At 32.1% G+C, this 19,388-nt stretch overlaps 3 protein-coding genes and 1 long non-coding RNA gene across 8 annotated transcripts; 3 read left to right on the plus strand and 1 right to left on the minus strand.

Moving 5' to 3' along the window:
- The first annotated feature begins 575 nt into the window (after positions 1-575).
- LOC140673822 (uncharacterized) lies at positions 576-5,549 on the plus strand. Of its 2 annotated transcripts, none has more exons than XM_072907016.1 (5): positions 576-840; positions 1,284-1,523; positions 1,614-1,701; positions 2,757-2,987; positions 3,941-5,549. In XM_072907016.1, the coding sequence occupies exons 2-5, from the start codon at positions 1,309-1,311 to the stop codon at positions 4,052-4,054; spliced, it is 648 nt and encodes a 215-aa protein (XP_072763117.1). In that variant the 5' UTR covers positions 576-840; positions 1,284-1,308; the 3' UTR covers positions 4,055-5,549. The 2 variants fall into 2 exon arrangements, with proteins under 2 accessions (XP_072763117.1, XP_072763116.1); XM_072907015.1 differs by having other exon boundaries at positions 577-840; positions 1,304-1,523.
- Positions 4,318-14,140, minus strand: LOC140673825 (uncharacterized). Of its 3 annotated transcripts, none has more exons than XR_012048108.1 (4): positions 14,101-14,140; positions 9,078-9,333; positions 7,091-7,349; positions 4,318-4,403 (listed from the first exon to the last, which is right to left on the minus strand). It is a non-coding gene; the product is annotated as an uncharacterized lncRNA (long non-coding RNA). The 3 variants fall into 3 exon arrangements; XR_012048109.1 differs by lacking the exon at positions 14,101-14,140 and adding an exon at positions 11,622-11,861 and having other exon boundaries at positions 9,182-9,333; XR_012048107.1 differs by lacking the exon at positions 14,101-14,140 and adding an exon at positions 11,622-11,861.
- Positions 5,977-8,422, plus strand: LOC140673824 (dynein light chain Tctex-type protein 2). Its single transcript, XM_072907017.1, has 3 exons — positions 5,977-6,201; positions 7,067-7,260; positions 7,734-8,422. The coding sequence occupies exons 1-3, from the start codon at positions 6,154-6,156 to the stop codon at positions 7,897-7,899; spliced, it is 408 nt and encodes a 135-aa protein (XP_072763118.1). The 5' UTR covers positions 5,977-6,153; the 3' UTR covers positions 7,900-8,422.
- Positions 9,762-19,098, plus strand: LOC140673821 (multiple inositol polyphosphate phosphatase 1-like). 2 transcript variants are annotated; one of them, XM_072907013.1, is made up of 9 exons: positions 9,762-10,025; positions 15,696-15,892; positions 16,204-16,335; positions 16,515-16,708; positions 16,856-16,966; positions 17,119-17,272; positions 17,508-17,718; positions 17,974-18,183; positions 18,704-19,097. In XM_072907013.1, exons 2-9 carry the CDS (start codon positions 15,712-15,714, stop codon positions 18,939-18,941), a joined length of 1,431 nt encoding a protein of 476 aa, XP_072763114.1. In that variant the 5' UTR covers positions 9,762-10,025; positions 15,696-15,711; the 3' UTR covers positions 18,942-19,097. The 2 variants fall into 2 exon arrangements, with proteins under 2 accessions (XP_072763114.1, XP_072763115.1); XM_072907014.1 differs by lacking the exon at positions 9,762-10,025 and having other exon boundaries at positions 15,697-15,892; positions 18,704-19,098.
- The last annotated feature ends 290 nt before the right edge of the window (positions 19,099-19,388 follow it).

The following is a 19,388-nucleotide window of genomic DNA, read 5'->3' on the forward strand; positions in this document are numbered from 1 at the left end:
AACACTTACTAAATATTTTCTAATATATTATTTTTATTTCAACTTAAGGGTTTTCCAGATTGTTGAATAAGAACTCAACGTCCAAATTAATGAATTTAAATAACAGAAGCAATATAGCAGATGTTAAAAAAAACTCAGCTTTTTATTTAGCTGTCTGGAAAACTTTCAAGTTTAAATAAACCTATTGAAAAATATTTACAAATATAAATATATAGATTATCAATATAATAAACATATGTCACATATATGATAACTCTTTATAAGACAGTAAAGTATATTAAAATAATTTTTTTTACAAATTTCTTAAAATCATATTTCATATCGCGTAAAAAAACTACGAGAAATATTCATCTCCTCCCTTTCTTGTTAAAAAAAAAAAATATTTTTTATAAAACATATATAAAGTATAATATACTATGGAAAATTTGTTTTCGAAATCGCTCAAATTACGTTATAAAGTGTCATGTCGATGGAATTTCTTCTGTAAAAGAGAACCAAAGAGAGAGAGAGAGAGAGATCTTTTTTCCATAAAAAAAAAAAAAAAAAAAACATAAAAATCGCACGGGGGAGGGAGGGAAGAATTTTTGTACGCTCGATGAAAATACGTGATCCTGCCGTACGGCGGCCACCCTATGCAGAGAGGCTCGAATCGGCCGTCGAGGGTGATCAATAAGTGGAGGAGGAGGCTGTTTTGTCAGCCAACGACGGCGACGCGACGTAAAACGCTCTGCGTGGCAGTGTCGTTTCGTGAAGCGCGATCGTGAACCATGTTTCGGTAATTCCTGCTATTCCCCAACGTGCCACGGTTTCTTCTTCTCGTCCGTCGAAAGGGATAAGTAGGTACGTAGCGAGTATATATATATATATATACTCGCGAGAATTCGCGCTTATGTAAAGCGGGACTCGGACAGATTTCCTTGAGGAAATTGAAAAACTGCATATTCCTATTCTCGAATTCTCGATACTGGGCCTCTTGCCGCAGTTTCGAATCTTGGAATGTAGGGGTCAGATATCAGCTATCGCGATTTTACTCTGATTTTTCCTGGCATTGATATCTTTATTTACCTGTAAATATATATGAAATATCTAAATATATATCTTGCAGCTATCATAATGGCAATTATTCTAATCATTGTACAAAAATGATTACTTACATATCTCAACTCGTTTAGCGGATTTTATTTTAATTTCTCGGCATTTTTGACAAATACTTTGTTATTAAATAAATATCATTTGCAGTGAAATATAAATGTGTCGGTCTGTGCGATAAATACATGTTTTAGGTCCTAATTAATAATTTCAGCGACAATGGTATCGCTGGAGGACAGTTGGAAAGAGGCTACGGAAGACCTGGACGCCGTGATCTGCGATGCCTGGTTTACGCGTCTGCAGGAGGTCTACTCGGAAGAGAAACGCACGTACCACAATCTGGACTCGCTCAGGGAGAAGCTGAACCATTACTATGAAATCAAAGGGAATCTCAAAAATCCACGTGCCGTCCTGCTTGCCATATTCTTTCAAAAGCAAGTGACATATTTCTATATTTTTATATTATTAAATTAAATTATTAAGTTATTATTATTATTATTTTTATCGCTTCTAATCCGTTGCAGTTTTGAGTATGATCCCAAGGCTCTAGACGGCGAGGACAAAAATCTCGAACACTTCAATACTTTTGCCGATGAAACCGAAATTCCACTGGTTAGTATATTTTAATTTCAAATAGAGTCTTCAAATATGTTAATAAAATAAAATTACATAATATATATAATAAGTATATATATATATATATATATATATATATATATACGCTGCGCAACATATAACAGCCCATTTAGCAAGCACGTGACATTTTGACATCAAAATATGGTCAGTTCGAACCAAATATGACGTAATGACGTAAAAATGACAGAAAAATAACAGACTAATGTCACAGACCAATGACGACATTTCAAGACGTTACAAACGTGACTTTATGACCATTTTAGACCTATTAGTGACGTTTTAATGGCATTTGATCATGAATCTTTTCCTCTAGCGTCAACTCGTGAAAAGTGAAAAATTCATTCACAAATATTGAATTCGTTGAATGAAACTTTTCACTTTTCACGAGTTCACGCTAGAGAAAAAGATTCATGATCAAACATCATAATCAAGTTCCAGGTTACAAGGAAATTCATGTTAGGGCCCTGAGGTATAGAGAATTGTGAATATCAAAATTATACACAAAATAAAAAATTAAATGAGTTTTTAGTTAAAAAATAGTAATACTTAGGCTTGCAGTAATGACTTAAGAATCACGATATTATGACGTTTTTTTACAACATCATTAAGACGTCGCAAAAAAAAAGTTTTAAATTAAACATTATTTGGTCACGTGACTTCATTGAACCAGAAATGATCAGTTTTCGACGTCAAAATGACATGTGCTTGCTACCTGGGAGATTAGTCCAAAAGAGCCAAAGTTTTCTTCTCAGGAAAAAAATTAAAAATGTAAATATATCAAGTATAATTTCATATTTATTAAAAAATAACGATAAAAATTAATAAAGCGTTTTCCCGATTCTGAGACAATATCGATAAAGAATAAAAACACGGTGTTATTTATTTCACTAAAAATTATTATATTAAATTCTTGATTATATTATATAATAGTGGATTGGGATTTCAGAGATGAAAAGCGATAAAAAAATTAAGTATTTGCCTTATATTAACGCAAGTGGTATAAAGTATCATTCATATCATTTCTTCAAAAGGACGCGAAGCTCAGAGAAGAAACGTGCGCCCTGCTAAAAGTGGCGGCGACTCACAGCACTGAGGCACATAAAGTAGGAGGTGCTTTCGGTGGTGAAGACGCTCATTACTTTCTGGACCTGGACATGGCGGTGCTCGGCTCCTCTCCGGATAGTTACGCCGAGTACAGGGAACGAATACGGGGAGAGTACTCTTTCCTCAGTGAACCCATGTACACGGCGCTGCGACTGAAGGTATAAATTATCCTGCGCAATCAAAGAATGCATTTTATTAAGATTTTGCGAAAATTCGAGTCGCAGAGAAATCATCGCGAAATGAATTTTAATTGATCGCAGTCGAAATATTCAAATATATTATTATAAATCAAAATTATAGAGAAATAATGTGTTAGTTGTAACAGAAAAAAATAATTTTTACATGATATATTTTTTGTATCAGGAATTCAATAATTACTTTTCGAACCTTTTGACAATTTTCATGCGAGCAAACATACGTAAAGAGTATTAAATTCTTTTAGAAATTAATAAATAATAAATTAATAAATAATAATAGGTAAAATTTTATTTTAAATCAATTCATATATTTCTAATAAACATTTATGCGTTACAACAAATTTGACTTGTAAATTAGCTTCAATCATACCAGGGTTTTGAAATTTACATAAAGTTGAAGCTGCACAATAAAAGACGATTTCGATTATATTTACAAAACTATTAAAAGAATAAACTGAGAAAAATATTTTTTACACTTACAAAGTTTGTAGATCTTGAGAAAAAAGTTTTTCTGATTAAAAGAGATATTAAGATTTAAAATTATGTTCAAAATTATACAATTTAGATTGATATAGCGATGCCAATATTAATTATCAGTGTTATATTTTTTTCTTATATTTTAATAGAAAAAAAGTTTAAAAAATTTTATATGTGTGTATTTTATACACTTATAACTAATACAGTAGCGTTAGAATCATAATACTGATTTCAAGATATTCTCGCCATGCTTATAATATTACAAATCCATATAATTCCGAAAATCCAATAAGCTCTTGATATAAATAATATCTTTCTAAAATAGAGAATATTTATAAAAATTAGAGATTAAATTATCTAATTACCTAGAAATTATCTAAGAAAATAGATTCGATTTAACGAAGCGTGATCGTATTCTTCTTTCCTCGTGTTCCTAGGTGTTGCAAAACTTCCTGCAGATCCCGAACATCTTCGCCACCATGGAGTTTCGCGACAAGCTGGAGGAACAGGCACGTCAGAACATCCAGGCGGAGGTGGAGCTGCTGTCTTAGAATTCTCCTTTCGTTTGGTTTTTCGAGGGTTCGAACCAAGAACGGTTCACGCAACCTCGAAAAAAATACTACCCAGGAACTCTCTTGCCGGGACTTGCTTTTGTCGAACAAGTAATGACGCGAAGAATTTCGACGCCTACCTCAGAGAGAGAGAGAGAGAGAGAGAGAGAGAGAGAGAGAGAGAGAGAGAGAGGAAGAAACACTTTAACGCTGATTTCGCAAACGTGCAGGGCAAATATTGAATAAGAGTTTCTCGTGATCGAGAGAGCGTTAAACTGCAATTTTTTTTTTTCCTTCAAAGATTCGTCGTCAATACGTTGAATGCGTCGCTTCGTAGTTTTTTCTTTTCCTATAAAAGTAATGAAATTTAATCAAAAAATAGAAATATAAAAATGACAACAAACATTAAAATTTAAATTTAATTAAATTTTCTTGTAAAATGTTTTTCTTACGAATTTATGCAATATTTCTTATCGCACAATCTCTTTATTAATTATTCGTTTCGCGTGACATTCTTCTATTTGATTAAGAAGTGTTTATAGTTATTTATGTAACGTAGGCGTAGCCCGTTATTAAATAATTACACGTGGAAGGATATTAGTCTAATTTAATTGTTAAATAAAGTAATTATTTTTTTACTAGCAATGATTTTAATTTAAATAATAATTGTTTGATAGATCGATGAAATATTATCTTGCCATTGCGACATTGGATAATGAAAAGTGAAATTTTGAAAATATAACGACGGTTTGTCGTGACATTAGGATTTGTAAATGGAATTGACGTGTCGATTAATGTGTAATATGAATATATGTATATTTTAGAGAGCGTATTTTTCGCGCTACTCATTGTGCGGCAAAACTTTACTATTTTCGATAAATATTTACCTTTACACGGTCATATTCATGAAACTTTTTCGGCTGACATATATTGTCAAAGCTCCCACAATGCATTTTAAGGAAACTTTAAAGGACGTTTTGATCGTCGCTTTTATTAAAAATTATTAACAAATAAAAGTTTGAGTACTTTTTAGCGAATAAAAAGATAAAAGCTAATAAAGGACAACTACTATTGTACGATTTTACGGTGTAAAGGTAAAAATTTATCTATGACTTTTGTCTTTGCATATTCGAGGACTCCTTGAGACTCTTGAGAAAACATTGTCAAAGTACTTTAGAAATCTCGAGAGCTTTTCGAGAGGAAGAATCCGAAAGCTCCTTGCAAAACGCATGCCCGTAAATCATCGGAGATTTATCTTCGAAACAAGCACTTACATTTCTTTATCTTTACTGGTAACGCGTCGTCGGATTTTATGCAAAAATTAAAATTAATTACTGCTATACAAAATGTATTTTAAGGCTCGTATCAAAATGTTAACAAAAAGAGTGAGTTGTTAAATAATGATTAAGATACGGCGTCTTTTGCGGAGATCGAAAGGATCGCCGATGGAAATATTATGAAGGATGTACAATGAAATAAAGAAGATTATTAAGTACCTCTCACGTTATACTGTCTGTGTATTAATATAATTTATAATATATAATAATTAATACAATTTATTAATATTTATATTCCTACATATGAAGGATAAAACTTGAAGAAAAGCTTTTATGTTTAGCTCGTATATGTTTATATCGAGAAAATTATATATAAAAAGTTGATTTCTATAGAATAATAAATAACTTTTTAAATTTTTCGAAGCGCACTTTTCATCAATTTTACGAGAATCAATATATTTATATACTTTATATATCTCTTATATTCTTTCTATCTTTGTTTTTATACAAATGCATTTTCACTATGTTTCTTTAGATTCTCCAAATTATTTATTTCATTATAAGTGAATATCAGGATTGATAAGTAATACGCGAGTAATTGCTATTAAAATAATAATAATAATAATAACGAGTTGTTGAAAACACGAATAATATTTATTTTCGTCCTTATCGATCATGACGTTTCTAAGTGACTAATTGTCGTTTACCTTAGATACGCGCACTCTTACAAGGAGATTAACTAAGTAGCTGGTTATTGCCAAAGAATATTTTTTTCAAAATAAAGAAGACTCGTTTAGATTTATTATTAAAGATTGATATATTATGCCGTTCCAACACGACGCGAATGAGAAGACCTGCGAAGATAATGAGGTAAAGATTTAATATAAAGTGTTCTGTCAAATCATATCGTATTAACAAAATCCACGTTAAATGCATGTCGCAATTTTTTTTAACTTTAATAATTAATATAATTTAAATGGTTTTTCTATTCTCAGGACAGAATTAATTTTTTTAATATGAAATATAATATATAAAGCATAAAATATATAATACATACATAATACAAAAATAAAAAAAAAACTAAACAAAAAGAATTAGAGAGATTTTCAAATTGTGATAAGGGTGTTACCCAGGTAGCAAGCACGTGTCATTTTGACGTCAAAAACTGGTCATTTCTGGTTCAATAACGTCACCTAATTTAAAACATTTTTTTTTGCGACGTCTTAATGATGCTGTAAAGAAAACGTCATAATATCGTGATTCTTAAGTCATTATTATAAATCGCCTAAGTATTACTATTTTTTCAACTAAAACCTCATTTAATTTTTTATAATATCTTAAATTAGTCAAACAATTTTGTGTATAATTTTGATATTCACAATTCTCTATACCTCAGGGCCCTAACATGAATTTCCTTATAATCTGGGACTTGATTATGATATTTGATCATGAATCTTTTCCTCTAGCGTGACCTCGTGAAAAATGAAAAGTTTCATTAATGAATTCAATATTTGTGAATGAATTTTTCATTTTTTACGAGTTGACTAGAGGAAAAGATTCATGATCAACTGTCATTAAAACGTCGCTAATAGGTCTAAAATGGTCATCAAGTCACGTCTTTTCTTGAAATGTCATCATCGGTCTGTGACATTACTCCGTCATTTTTACGTCATTACATCACGTCATATTTAGTTCAAACTGACCATATTTTTAAAATGTCGTGTACTTGTTGTAGGTGCCAAAGTATCAAAACACTTACCGCATGGAGCCGCAGAATCCGTTCAAGGCCGACCTGGCGGACAAGATCGTGAAATCAGTGATGAACAATCGTCTGGACGAACTCGCGTACGATGACACGGTGGTCGCGAAATTATGCGGCGACATCGCATCGGAAATACGGCGGCGAGTGAAAAAACTCAACTTCGACAGGTGTGTGCGGATACGGAAGCCGCATCCTTGAAGATTTTGCAGCTGATATTCCTGGCGGGAAGGGGGTCTTTGTCCTCTCAACGAAAATCCTATTTACAAAAAGATACGTATGGGTTTTTTTTTATTTTTTTATTTATACATTGCCGACGAAATTTACTTGCATAATAAATCAAGCACAAGAGAGCCACGTCTCAGAAATAAGAAAAATAAGAATATTATATTGTATATATAAATGAAAAAAAGACGTAATCGACATAAATTTTATTTTGCAATTTATATAAATATTTAATAAAATAATTCACGTTAATATCCAAATTGAAAACAGCGCGGGTTAAGAAATGATGTATCGATAAAAATTCTGAATACATTTATGGGAAGATTTTATAAATTTTTTTTTTTTGTATAAAAACATATCAATTTTAATTTGTAATTTACTGTATGTGTACTACATTGCTATTTTCATTTTTCCTCAGGCACAAGATCGTCGTCACAGTTACGATAATCGAAAAGACTAGTCAATCCGTAGAAACGGCTGTAGGTTTTTTGTGGGATAGCGAAAAGGACAATTATTCTCTCTTTTCTCTCGAAGGTCGGTCTTTCTACGCTCAATGCTGCGTGTTCGGCATTTATTATGAGTGATCATTCTACCGCAAAATTAGACATCCGTTTTTTTTTTTCTTGCGAAGAAATCGGCTGACGTGAATGACGAAAGGTTGTGATACGTTAATCGTTAATTAATAATAAATTTCGCAATTAAATTTGTCGAAAAAGTTTTCGCGAAACTTTCCGCCAATTTAATTGTAAGTATAATTTGCTCATCTTTTTCGGATTAACAGTACGCAATAATATATCAATTATCGGATCGAACAGAATGACATTATTATTGTCAGTAAAACGTTACGGATACGACGATTCCAATTAGAGCGATGTTACTGTATTTAATTAATAAATTTAATCAGATCTATAATTCAATATTTTGTGTAAAAATAGCAGTATAAAAATACAATCAAACATGAGTTACATGAGGTACATGTGATTACGTTGGGAATTCCATGCAAAATGTCGCGCAATCATCGTAGTTTGTTGATTAGCATGCGGGCAATCATACATGTTGACAGTGTTTTCATGAATAATGTATTATTGTCATAAAAGAATAGTCGAGAGAGAGAGAGAGAGAGAGAAAGAGAGAACTGGAGGAGATCCGACAAGTCATCTGGCAATGACGGCGCAATCGTATCGAAGTGAGCAAAAGTTATTTGATTAAATTATCCTTATTTTAGTATTCAGTGTTGGGAAGTAAAACGCGTTACTTGTAACGATAATTTAATGATTAGTCAAGAATTTGACGTTATGAAAATTATCGTATCGTGTTAAAATTTGAAAATAAAAAAAATTAAAGAGAGACGTAAAGAAAGCGATTTTGACCATATTTTAAAATCTATTGAAAGTAAACTAACAATAAGAAAATGACTTTATTTACATTTACAGCATCTAAAAGTATTTAAGAAAGCTTGTCTAGAATTTTTTTTCAAAAAATTCTCTTATTTAAAATAATTTATTATTTTTTATTCAAAATTATTACACACTTTATATCAATAGCGATATCACTATTACAATTATATCATTTTGATTACTTTGAATGTTTAAATATTGTATTTTTAGCGTTTAGTGTAAATTTTTAATTCAATTTGATTCTTGTATTAAATGATTTGATCTTGTATTAAAAAAATTTTTATGTAAAGTTTGTATTGTATGTAAAACAAAAAAGTAACTTTCCCAACTCTGATAGTATTAATCTATTTATTACATTGAAATACCTTTAAATCTCACACTATCCTTCAATCGCGAGCGTTTTGCGTATAAATAAGATATTAAATGCAAGGCACGATTTTTTTCTAGAGTCCAAAGATCTATCGCATACCATGGATCGAGCGATCGAGATACGCCCCCGTATCTCTAAATCAGGTCGCGTTAATTCACAAAGTCGAGGAGATCGAGGCTGAAGTGCATTAGAATTGCAACAGGCGCCAGGTCTAACAATAAATGTCTGCAGGTCAGTTCCTGCAGTCGATCCTACGCATAGACATATATATATTTTATTGATAGTCCATTCTTATATTTAATTGCAAGACCTTCTTAAGTCGTGTTTTAAGTTCGCTTAAGACTCTAAATCGTCGATGGTCGAAATAGAATCTCAAAATCTTACTTAAAGATAATCTTAAATATAAAAAAGGGACTGTGAATATACTGGGACTATAAACACTGTGCGTTCAGCTTGACAGATGTCAAAAATTGAACAGAGAGAGAGAGAGAGAGAGAGAGAGAGAGAGAACATACTTTGGTGTAACAAAGACAGCTTTGATTTGACGATAACGTTAGAAAAAGATGGACGGTGATTGAAAGCATGCTCTCTCTCCTTCTATTTTCTGACAGTTCAAGACACAGAGAACGCGCAGTCTATATATTATGCATCCACGGTTGTGCGGTAGGTATCCAGGCGCGACGACCTCCCGCGACAGTCGCACGCGAACCGTCGCGGTGAACGGTAGCTTCGAACGTGAACCTCGCGATCGCGCGCGAAGGTGTGCATTGTTTACATTTCTCACATCGCAAGTGAATCGTCTCTCTCTCTCTCTCTCTCTCTCTCTCTGATGTGACTCGATCTCTCGTGATCGACCGCGCCCTTTCAAGTTCAAGAGTCTTTGATCCCCCGATTCGCAGCATCCCGGATAAGGTTCCTGGTGGCCGAGCGTTCTCAGATTCTTGTACGTATCCGAAAGATTTAGTCTAGCTTTCGCATCTTTATATCTGAATACCTAAAAGAATCAATGTTAACTGAATTAAAAACAAAAGTTAATTATTGTTAATAATTGTATTGAATTATTTATTTTCCAGTTAAATAATCTAAATCATAAAAAAACTTTTAAAATTAACTTTAATTGAACTTTTAATTAATTTTGGTTTAGATCCTTATCAAGTCTAAAATTTAAAAATTGAAAATTCGCGTAAGAATTTGACGTCATACAGTATTACAAACTTAAATGCTTATTGAGTTATTTGTTGTATGACGTCAAATTCTTACGCAAATTTTCAATTTAAAAATTTTAGACTTGATAAGGACCTAAACCAAAGGTCGAAACGTTATCGTTGTCATGAGAAGCTTGTTCACCGAATAAATGAATATAAGCTTAATTCTGCCAATTTGGTCGCCTAACCAATATACCTTCTGAATTATTGCATCGCTGGCGATATCATTCACTTTTTATTATAAAATTATTTCATTGAATTTAAACTAAAAATTTCTATATATTAATCATTTAGATAGATTATTTTAAATATTACATTTTTATTATCAAAAAATATCCTGTTATTTATATATTATAAATTCGTTAAAACTAAATTAAGTTTATTAGTGCTCTAAAATTTTTTAAACTTTAAATATATTATATATATATATATATATATATATATATATATATATATATATATATATATTTCCTAAAAAATATTTAAATGATTTAATAATTTATAATTTATTATATATAACAAGCAGATGTGTGTAATACATTTTATAACATTTAAAGATAGAGATAATAATAACCTAAAAATTAGGTAATAAATTTAGAAACATATTGAAACATACATATAAAGATGATTCGAAATAGATATTTGCAGTTAATGTTGATCTGGAAATTAATCTTGATGAAAAAAAAGAAAAAAATTTCTATTATAAATATCTTTCATGGATAATTAAATGAAATTTATTGCAACACTTGAATTGATAGATTCCTGAGTCCCTAGATCCGTGGATTTCAGATTATTAATGCTTAATTGATTAAAGTTTTCTCGATTTTAACAATCAGAGCCTACAAACTTGTCTTAAAAAATCTCGTTAAAAAAATATTCAAAGAATATTAAACTTGAATCAAATAATGAATTATTAAATGTCAATCAAATACACTGGTGATAGGTTTGTTTGACTTCGGGACTTCTTAGATACTCAGTTTCTCGCGTTCTTAAAAAAAAATTTTCCAGCATCGATCTTTATCTCTAGTATCTTAAAAAATTTTCCCCGACAAGTAATTTTGCAAAATTCCCGTATTGTGGAATCCTAAAGTTCTGAGAGTCTCCAGTTCTCGTAAATTATAAATGCTAAGATTTCGCACTGAATGTAGACGAATGGGTTGTCGGAATCGAGGGAAACGCTGGATTCGCGACCTTAACGTTAACGTGCAAAATCAACATATCACGCTTCAACGCACTCGAGATGACGGTCTAATTAGGGAGGTGATTCGGATGAGAGAGATATCGCACGATAAATACACACATGGTGTGCGCCTTCTCGTTCCCTCGTAAAATACCTGTAATCCGACACGAAAGTGCGCAGCGTTTGCTTTCAATCGCGTAATTCGAGGATCGCAATCGCCGCTCGTCTACTCCGATACATTGTCGGATTTCACTGAAAACCCAACCAGCTCGCGCTCGTGTAAAACACGAATATAATTACGTTGCTCTCCTGCTCTAAGAATCATCGAGCGTGACCAGCGTCGTCGTCCTACTTTCCTGAACAATTGTCGCGTGCCCCCGCCGTCTATCGTTCCGCTATTTATTGCCGGAATACGTGATCGAAAGAACATTTTTTTTTGCTGAAATGCATTCAGTTTATTCAAGAAATTGAGTATCGGATATCTAGGATTTCTACTCAAAGAGAAACGTGCGACAAAAGCTAGAAATTATTTTTTAATTCTATTCGTGAATCTATTAAATCGCGACAAATCTAATAAATTGAAATAATTTAAAAAATTAACGAAATGAAATAATGAACTCTAAAATTCATAGATTGAGAAATATTATGGATTTAAAGGTTCAGGAATTGAAAGAAGAATTCCTTTGCTAAGGAATATTTAATTTAAAAATTATAAGAGACTAAAGAATCTGCATTAAATCTTGAAAATGTCAAGTATCCACAAAAAAAAGAAAAAAAAGAAAAGGAATCAAAAATTACAAAAATTCAAGAGTTACCTGAGAATTTAAAAATAATAAAAATTTAATTAGAATTAAAAAAATGATAAACCTAGAAAGAATTTCAAGAATTTAGAAATCGCAATTAAGAAACAATGAAGATGCATATAAGAATAAGCAAAATCGAGAAAAACCTATCAGAATTTATTAAATGATGATATTAAATAAAGTCAATCGCCGAGAGTCACTAGTAAATAATCGTTAAACGATTTCTTGCCGCATCGGTCGTGACTTATCAAAATGCTTTGAATATTACTTATAAAATATTTCTATTTTGCGCGAGCGTACGTCATCCGTAGATGACAGTTACATATCTAACAGTGACGCATTCCTTTTATTGTACGCCATCATTACCGTTCCGCTGCAGCTGCGCAAATTTGTCGCAAAGGGTATTTAAGCGTATCTTTTCGATATTTTATGTAGAGTTAACGTTAAGTCATCGTCATTAGAATTTATCGACAAATCTATCATAAAAAAGTTTTATAGCGATCGTTTTTTACTTTGATTTTCTCTTAGTTTTTTTTTCATAATATCCTAATCTTCTTCCTTTCGTAATATCCTTTTCCTTTCTAAGCGTAATTTCCTTGATTTCTTTTATAAATCACGATATCCTTCGTTTTTAAATAATTTTAAAAAATCCATTCCACTTTAAGAATCGCTAAAGTGATCTTAATTTCGCTCATTTTAGTAATTGAATTCTCCTCCAATCATTTGTACACTAGATTGATTCATAGCAATTAGATTTCCTTTAAATTGACATAATTAAAAAAATTAACGAAATGAAATAACGAGCTGTAAAATTCAAGAACTCATATAGATTTAGAAAATATTATGGATTTATAGGTTGAGGAAATCAAAGAAGAATTCCTTTGCTAGAGAATATTTAATTTAAAAATTAAAAAAGAATCTGCATAAATTGCACAAATTGTCAAATTAATTAGAAAAAAATTATACACGGAGCAGATATGTAATTTATACATTTTCTAAAACTTTTATAATAATAATTTCTTTATACAAAGCAACTCTATTACCTAAACAACTGGTGAATGGTAAATATTTTCCTGTTTCCACCGCGACGTACGCATACATATTTATATATTATACCATCTTCAAAATGACGCCTGAAGCGGCACGGGCGTGGATAATGGATTTCACATTGAAATGAGATTTGCAAGGATGCTTAGATACACGGCGGTGGCACTTGCGTGGTACCCGCGGACACGAGAAATTAAGTATAAGTAGGCCAAGCAGTAGTAAAGTCGTCAGTGCGAAAGAAGAAGGCTCTAATCGCGTTTCATTGCCAATTGCATTATTCGTCGAGTCTTACGCTTGCGCTATTTCCGATTCTCCTGCATTACAAGATCTTAAAAATAGCCGCTTGTAGCGAGAGGATAATCTCTCAGGCTTAAGAGTAATACAACCTTGTCGGTGAAAACCGGTTTTCTTCCGTTAGAACACCATTACGATGCACGACGTAATAATTCTACTCTCTCTCTCTTTCATTCACTTGGAGGCTGTCCTTGATCTTCGGGTTGACTTTCGACAACGTTCTCACGAGAATTAAATCCGGAATTAAATGCGGGATAATTGGATCTCCCAATTCTTTCCTCGTTCCAATCTTTGCGCATTCCGCGAAATTGTATCCTTGAGATACGTCCAGTCATCTTCCTCTCGAATGAGTTACCCAACATATCTGTGGACTCGAGAGAGAGAGAGAGAGAGATAATTTTTCGAAGCTGATATCGCGAGTCAACTCTGAGAATCAATCATCGTCTTCTCGCTAATTTATACCTATCTAGGGTGTATCTGCCGATTTACCTGGCGATGCTCGCGGCAAAACTTGAGCGGCGAACGCGCCAACACTTCCGGTTATGCAATCGGCACGTTACGCTAGCTTCTTCACAAGAGTTGATAATAAATTATATTCCGCGATGTCGTCAGAGCCGGCAGCGAAATGTAGGCTTATTCCGCGGTCCGCGAGACGAGAAAGGAAAAGCGCTCTTTTTTTTTTCTCGACGAGAGGGCTCCGTTAAGGGGGCACCCGCAGTTGAAAAGCTTCTTTTTGGGAATTTTTTTTGTCGAAACTATCGTGTCGCTTATTCTAATAATAATAAGTGACGCAATAGTTTCGACAAAAAAAATTCTCCAAAAAAAGCTTTTTTTTTAATACAGCAAAATATGTTGCAGAAATATAATGCGCGCTTTTCAAAAATTGCGGAAAGGTTTTCATTGTTAAAATCTGAGAAATATCTGAAACGATGAACCTGTCAATTTATAAACGCGGAAATCAAACATCGCGAACACAACAATATTAAAAAAAAAACAGTAGCGAAAATTGAATCTCGTTACTTTTGTAAAACAACTTTCCCCCAACTTTCAATAAAATTGCACGTTAATCCTCCGAATTTTGTAATCGACAATGTTATTTTTCGTTTCTAGCTCTGGGAAAAAAAAAAACACGTGGTTACAACCCACTTTGGAGCTCACGATTAGTAATCAAATTATTTGGATTACTCATTAACTAATTTTTGCAACTAGCTAATCTATTTATTTCAAAGATTTTTAAATTATACTAGCCAATTCTCTCAATTAGTTCTGTCGATATCTATCCCAGGTAGCAAGCACACGACATTTTGACGTCAAAATATGGTCAGTTTGAACCAAATATGACGTGATGTAATGACGTAAAAATGACTGAAAAATGACGGACTAATGTCACAGACCGATGACGACATTTCAAGACGTCAAAAAAACTTTTCACTTTTCACGAGTTCACGCTAGAGGAAAAGATTCATGATCAAATGTCACGATCAAGTCCCAGGTTATAGAGGAAATTCATGTTAGGGCCCTGAGGTATAGAGAATTGTGAATATCAAAATTATACACAAAATTGTTTGAATAATTTAAGATATTATAAAAAATTTAATGAGTTTTTAGTTAAAAAATAGTAATACATAGGCGATTTATAATAATGACTTAAGAATCACGATATTATGACGTTCTTTTACGACATCATTAAGACGTCAGAAAAAAGACGTTTTAAATTAGACATTATTTGGTCACGTGACGTCATTAAACCAGAAATGACCAATTTTCGACGTCAAAATGACACGTGCTTGCTACCTGGGATAGTTACGCAAACAAAATGTTAAGTTGCTTAATTAAAAAAAAATAGTCAAAATAATTTCCAAAGTAATTGCAATTTTTATTTACACGGAATTAAAAGTAGATTATTTACGTAATGTTAGGGTTACGAGAGCAATTCAAATAATTTGATTACTAATCGTGGGCCCCAAAGTGAGTGGTAGCCGTGTTTTTTTTTTTTTTTTTTTTTTCCCAGAGTGCATTTTATTTATTCACGTTGTGCGTTCAATAGAATTATTCTTTTTCTTATTATTTTCATGTTATCGCAGCAACTTGCACTGCATAATGCGAGCGTTATTGCTGCTGCTGGTCGCAACGCTCGTCGCGTTTTCGAGCGTCCATGTGTCCTCTGCGCGCGACGTGGACTTCTGCTTCGCAGACGAGGATGATCCGTACCTGTACATGGGCACGAAGACTGCGTATCACTTTGTTCACGGTGGCAAAACCCGGTTTCAAACAGTACCGAGTGAGTATTAAAAATTGATTGATTCGCGTCTTGTCATAAATTCTTCGACGCAACAACTGTTGGATATCTGTACGCACCTGCTTAAGAAGTTTGACAAAAGTCAATTTAATAAATTCAATTTTTAATCAAATCATACTTTAATAAATGTTTGCTATCGCGATGACTTTGACCATAATTTCTCCTAAATCTTTTTACATATTCTGGTTTACTGCATCGATAAAAAAAAAAAGACAAGAGTTAATTAAAATTTCTTTTATATAATATATATTAATAATAATAATAATATATATTTCATATATAATTTTATTTAGATTGTCGACCGGTGCAAATCTGGATGCTCGCAGCACACGGTACCCGTTGCCCGACCGTTGACGAGATCCACAAAATCGTCTCTTTAACAGATCTCAAAGAGCAAATAATCAACAATCATGAAACGCGCGGTGGTAAGTGTTTCCTTTAATGTAGACTTGACTTACATTTTCCCCTTCTTCGAATCATCTTTTTGCGAAGATATTCGAGATGATTTTAGCGATGTCTGATTGCAAAACGGTGGTATTTCTAAAAATGTTTGTCAAATCATCATTTGAACCTTTCTTCATTAATTTTCTCCTTGTTTTCTCAGAGGGTCACATGTGCAATCGAGATCTGGAGAATCTGCGAAGATGGCAACCGGACGATTATTTGTCACCGCAGCGAGCGGAAGTTCTGACGCCGCAAGGGGTGGAGGACATGAAATTACTGGCGAGGAGGTTGCAGAGCAATTTTCCCGAACTACTGCTGCCCAATGCCAATAATATCACGTCTGCCAATTACAAGGTATTCCTTTCTCTTATAAACGTATCAATGTTAAATTAAATCATTTACATATAAACTTTTATCAAAATAAGTATCTGCCAAATAAAATATTTAAATTGATAAATAATAATATATATAAATAACGCGATATTTTTTATATTTTTTCAGTTTTATGCTACCGAAGCACGCGAGAGTATGGAATCCTTTATGGAGGGTTTGTTTGGAAGCAGATGGGCCATACCTCCCGAGGACAGTTCCCTCAACGACACTTTACTTACAGTAAATATGTTTTTATTCATTAAACTATTTTATGCTCAGTTATAATAATAAATATTATTTAAAAAACGTAATTTCTTTAATAAACAAGTTATGGAGTAGAAACATAATTATTTCTGTTTCTTTATTTTTCTTTATCTGATTTAATTTGTCAGGCGGACAAATCCTGCGAAAGCTGGGAAAATGAGGAAGACTCGCGCAAAGATGAATCTTCTGCAGAACGTGACAAATTTAATGCTAGACCAGAGTTTCAAAATCTTTTGAAGAACGTCAGCCGAAGACTCGGTTTTCTGTACAGTATCTCTATCGGTGCGTCCACAATTGTCGATTTTTTTTAATTGAGATTATTTAATAATAATAGAAATAAAAATATAAAATTAAATTCTTGCATGAATAGCAAAAAAAAATAATTAAATTTAATTCTTTTATAATAAAATCATTTTACGTAATTATGTCGAAAATTTTTCGCCTATAAAAAGTTTAGACATTCGACGAATATTTATAAAAATAGTCGATATATTTCTGCAAATTTAAACATTTTCAGAAAATATTGACGCAATGTATGACGCCTGTCGGTACGAGAAAGCCTGGACCGTGACCAAACTTTCACCTTGGTGCGCTGTCTTCAGCAAGGAAGAACTTCGCATCCTAGAGTATAGAGAGGATCTCTATTACTACTACAAAGCGGGCTACGGTCGAAACATAAAGAATCGTCTAGTATGTTTTCTCTTGAAAGATATGAGGAAGCATTTCAGGTACCATTCATAATTTGAATCTCCAAACATTGTTCTTTTTTCGCTCTTCGAATATGAATTTAGACATCTCCGCCCTTTCAATTCTATTTTTTATTACACTGAATTTTCTGAAAGTAGATATCGATGAAAGTCACGCGAAGAATAAATAAAATTTGACATCACTAGATGATCATTCCTAGATTCTATAATCTAGAGAAGAGAGAAAAATCAAAGAGTTTAGAATCAAGTCTTTAATAAAGTGTCTCTTTTCATCAGGAATATAGCGGACGATCAGATATTGAACAACCCTGCGGGTATCTTCTACTTCAGTGACATAATCACCCTACAAAATCTCCTGACTTTTATGGCCATAAACGAGGACTCGGGGATGTTGACCAGCTACAACTACAAGGACATGGCCAGACGACAATGGCGCACGTCTCTGATATCATCTTATGCCGCGAATCTCATCGCCGTATTTTACAAGTGAGAGTACACGCGTTTCTTTTATTTTTCACATATTTATTTGTCACATTTTATTTCGTTTTAACCATTTATTGAAAAATTTATTATTATTATTTATTTCATTTCGATTATTTTGATGTACGTTTCTTTATTATAGTCAAATTAATTATTAATTTACTGCCACTTCAGATTCGAGTATCTCTAATATTTCAAAAGTAATATACGATATTTTATCCAACAACTCTTGTAATTATACATATATATTCATTTCCAATGCTTTTAGATACAAATAAAGTCTTGTTTCTATCGCTTTATAAATTATGTCCTAATTTTTATATTTTTTAATTGCATCCTTAATTATTTCAGCCTTCTCTTAATTCGTTTTATAAAATAATCGGATTTAAATAAAGCAGTTAAAAGCCAATTTAAGTAAAATAATTAAATAGTAATTAGTTTAAAATTTTTTTACATGATAAAAATACTTTTATCCTGGATACATTAAAATCTTAATCTTTATAACAAAATCTGTATTTTACTGCAGATGTAACGACATCAATGGCCGCAATAAAGTAATGTTTTACCTGGCGGAAAAACCAGTGCAATATGAGGACTGCCAGGTGGGCCTCTGCGACTGGGAAATTGTGAAGAGAAGATTCATTGCTGCGTACGATTGTTTTAATGACTGCAGCGTTTCAAGCGAAGCATCCTTCGGCTTTTCAGATTCCATTCTATTAATATGCGTTGTTCTAGTCCGGCTTGGTTACAGTCGACAACTATAAATAAATTATTTCGTTACATACAGTATCCCGTTTTACAGTTGTTAGATTTTAAATTATAAAATATTAAATAATAGTGTCTCTTCTTCATCAGAGAAACCATGGAAAAGATGTTAAATTAAAATGTTAAATTATACAATTACGTAACTATTAAATTCATATCGATAAATATTTAGCTTTTCATAAATATTAAATACGTTAAATATATTATGATATATATACGACTGTACTACTTTATAATTAAATTACTTTATAAATTTATACTTTATAATTTACATTATAATTGCAATTTATAAAATATATATTCTTATATATATTTTATTCATATATAAGAGAGAGAATTAATTATTGTTAAATTAATATATTACACGACATTATAATTATACAATAATTAAATAAGAAATTTTAATATATAAAACATATTTATTATATCAAGATGGTTTATACATT

This window comes from Anoplolepis gracilipes, chromosome 15, assembly GCF_047496725.1.
Source record: "Anoplolepis gracilipes chromosome 15, ASM4749672v1, whole genome shotgun sequence".
NCBI lineage: Eukaryota > Metazoa > Arthropoda > Insecta > Hymenoptera > Formicidae > Anoplolepis > Anoplolepis gracilipes.